The 3,574-nt window shown below is 64.7% G+C and overlaps 1 protein-coding gene across 1 annotated transcript in view; it reads right to left on the reverse strand.

The window, feature by feature from the left end:
* Positions 1-742: 742 nt before the first annotated feature.
* The window catches only part of C1QTNF5 (C1q and TNF related 5), a 3,772-nt gene continuing 940 nt past the window's right edge, over positions 743-3,574 (reverse strand). Inside the window, exons 2-3 of the mRNA XM_006020378.3 lie at positions 2,770-3,000; positions 743-1,927 (exon numbers count right to left, since the gene is read on the reverse strand). Of these exons, the coding sequence (XP_006020440.1) occupies positions 1,410-1,927; positions 2,770-2,977 (726 nt within the window). The 5' untranslated portion in view covers positions 2,978-3,000 and the 3' untranslated portion in view covers positions 743-1,409. The remainder of the gene's footprint in view (positions 1,928-2,769; positions 3,001-3,574) is intronic.

Below are 3,574 nucleotides of genomic sequence, written 5' to 3' on the forward strand. Positions count from 1 at the left end.
CCCTCTGCCGGGCACGGAGCCCCGTGCACCGCCCGGCCGGTCCCCGCTGCCCCTCGCGCCGCGGAGCCCTGCTGCCACCCCCTGCTCCCTCCTCCCCGTGCATCCTGCCCCCAGCCCCTCCAAAGGGGAGAAGCAAGGTGCGGGAGAGCCCTTGTCTGCAGCCGCCTCCATCGCGGGTCTACCCCAGATGCTGGCTGGGGGGTGCTGGTGCCAAGCTGTGAGCTCTGGGGGTTAGGGGGGTGGCAGCTCCCCGGGAGATTGCTGGGCTCAGAGGCACCTTGGCCGGGGCAGTAAATGTGCCCCCTCGCGTGCAGATGGACCCTGGACAGGCCCCGTCGCTTCGTCGCTGGATTTCCCAGTGCAGCGACCCCGAGGGCCCCAGGCTGCGCTGCTGGGGCACGCAAAGAAGAACAGCTATGTGCCCAGGCTCTGCCATGTGCGTGGAGGTGCATGGCATGTGTATGTGTCACGACAGGTACCACCCCCAGAACACGCTGGCTAACATGCCCTGGTGAGCGTACAGGAGCCGGGAGGGGCTCCGAAGGTACGAACACGTGCACGAGGGAAGGCGTGAACATGCCTGTTAAACACATGGCAGGTCTGACAGACATAAGTGCCCACGTGTGCCCCGGTGAGCCCATGTTGCCAGGCGGCACAGACATCACGCAAACATGCCCGGAGTTTGCCCACAAACTGAATGCATGGTCATACCCCGACACGCAACCCGGAGCAGACACGTGACCAGCTCAGAGCCCATTTATTGAGGGGTCTGGGGTGGCAGGTACATGGCAGGGAGCACATTTGGCTGGGAGGGAACATCAGCGCGGCCTGGGCCTCCAGCTCAGCTGGGGGGACCCATCCCAGCCCTAGTGCCATGCAGGGCATGTGCTGCACAGCCCCAGCTGGCACCTAGACCCATTGCCCCTGCCCTGGCCTCAGTGGCATGAGGGTGATAGCCCTTGGGGAGCAGGATCTGCCCCCCAGCTGTGGCTTCTGGCACCTCCAAGCCCTTGGTGATGCTCACAGCAGGGACACAGCAGAGCTGGCTCCCTACAAGGGGCCTGGTGTTTGGGCTCCAGGGTCCATCCAGCCCGTGGCTTCTAGGCCAGGTACAGGGGCATACAAGGGGCGAGGGACCCCTTCCTGCTGCACCCCGGGTCCCAGCCCCAGGGATGCGGTGCTCAGCTCATCAAGGCCTCTGCTCCCACCTTACTACCTCTTATGGGCCACGGGGACCCCCAGCCCCCTCCCCACGGTGCTATTATACAGTGCTAAGCTGGTGACCCCTCCCAGCCGCTCCTCGGGCAGGGAAGCCTCCCTATCCCCGTGCCGCACTCCGGGGAAGCGTCAGTGGCGGCGCCGGGCCAAGAACCCAGGCGTCCGGGCTCCCAGGCCCGAGCGGGGCCGCGTCAGGCGAAGACGGCGGAGTTCTGCCAGTAGGAGTAGATGAGGAAGCCGGTGAAGGTGCTGTCCGTCTTGACGCTGGAGTAGAAGCCGATGTAGTCGCCCACGCCCACCTGCACCCACACCTCGTCCTCGGGCTCCAGGCGCACCAGGGAGCCCCCAGACAGCGACGTGGGCTTGGGCCAGTTCCCGTAGAACTGGAAGAAGGAGGCCACGGAGCGCCCGTTCTTGACCAGGTCGAACTGCAGGCTGGTGCGATAGACGGTGGCGTGCACGGCGAAGTAGTACAGCCCAGGCACCTCGCACGTGAACTTGCCCGTGGCCGGGTCGTAGTGGCCCTGCTCGTTGAGCAGCACCTCGTCGAAGCGCACCGGCTGGTCAGCCGCGGGCGGGCTACGCGCCTCCGACAGCTTGGCACTGAAGGCCGAGCGGGGTGCCACCGCACACTCCCCTGGAGCCCCCTTCTCGCCTGGGAGCCCGTTCATGCCGGAGTTGCCCATGTCCCCGCGGGGGCCGGGGACGCCTGCAGGGAGGATGGAGGGGAGAACATCACCAGCTGGGATGCCCCCAACCCCACCACACCCCATCACCCACCCTCTGTAAACCCTACCCCAGCTTGCCACCCTGTGTGCCCAGGGATGTGATACGGGCATGCAGGCAGCAGCACAGACCTCCTAAGAACATAGGAATTGCCATTTACTGGGTCAGACCCCATAGGTCTGTCTTCCCAGTCTCTTGTCACCCCACGGCATGAGAGAATTAGCAGGGGCTGACCAGGGTTTTGCAGCTTCCAGCATTTAAGGTCCAGGATGCTCCCATTCAAAAGCTCAGTACATTCTCCCGTTCAGAAGCTCCCTCACTCCCCAGCTCGGTAGCTACTGATGCCCCTTTCCTCCTCCTCCTTTTTTCTTTTTTTTTTTGGCTTAAGGCTGAATTAGTTCCAGATTCCTAATCGACTGAGCTGAGCTCAATCGTTCAAGTCTGGCTCTACCTCCGGGCGAGTCTCCTCCCTCCCGGAACCATCGCTGTGGGACTTCGGATACTCCCCAAATCTGGCATCCTATGTGCAGGCCCCAAGCCCGAGGGCCTTGGAGTTCAGATGCCCCATAGTCTCGCTTACCCCGAGCCAAAAGGCCGAAGGAACAAAGTAGAGGGAGAGCCTAAGAGCAATCCCCCAGCACCATAAATTGTGTAGCCGAGGCAGCGTGGCACACTGAGGCAGTGTGCTGAGATCCTGGTGCTTTGCCCCAGTCGTGTCTGCTGGCATACGAAGGGTTAACCCACCTAGCATGCACTAAGGGTGCCAGAGACCCCCCGCCCCCCCACCACAGCCCCTTCCTGGGTAATGGCTCAGCATCTCCTTACCTGGGGGGCCCATCTCCCCCTTGTCTCCTTGCCCCCCAGCTGCTCCGTCCCGACCATCACGACCGTCCCTGCCAGGCAGACCCTGGCTCCCGTGCACCCCCGGTGTCCCTGGCAGCCCCGGCTGGCCAGAGCACAGGCTGGGGATCTTGTTGTCCTCGATCTGGAGGGCGCCAGCGATCATCCCGAGGAGGACGAGGAGCTGCTTCATCGCCAGGCTGTGCTGTGCCGGGGCTGGAAGCAGAGCGAGCTGTGAGGTCTGGAGCAGAGGGAGAGGCAGTGCCCGGGCCCAGGGCCCCTGGCACAATGTGGCATGGTTCCTGCAGCAGGGGGGTCTCTGCTTTGGGGCCCAACTGGGCTGGGGGGTGCCCAACTGCCTGTGGGAGACATGGGCCTGGCTGGCCACGGGGCTATTTGGCTTGGCTGATGGCGGTGGGGCAGAGCCGAGGTGGGCACTGTGGGGTGCTGCGGGGCTGGAGCAGCTCTCTCCACCCTCCCAGGATCCTGCTGCCTGGGAGGAGACCCAGATTATGGCTGCTGGGGGTGGGGCTGGAGAACCCCACGGCCCCCCATCCCTGCCCCTCCTCCTCCTCCCTTCTCCCTGCTGCCCCGGCAGCCAGAAGGGGGATGCTGGGAGGGTGGGGGCTAGTCCAGCCCAGTGTCCGGGGAGGCCAGACTGGTCCAGCCCAGGCCCTGTTTGGCCCCAGCTGCCCGGCCAGCCCAGCATCCGCAGGAGCTGTCGCGAGGCGTCTGGAATGTGGTGACGCCTTCCAGCAGCTCCAGCACACTCCCGCCGCCTGCGCTCGCT

Source organism: Alligator sinensis, unplaced genomic scaffold (assembly GCF_000455745.1).
Source record: "Alligator sinensis unplaced genomic scaffold, ASM45574v1 scaffold278_1, whole genome shotgun sequence".
NCBI lineage: Eukaryota > Metazoa > Chordata > Crocodylia > Alligatoridae > Alligator > Alligator sinensis.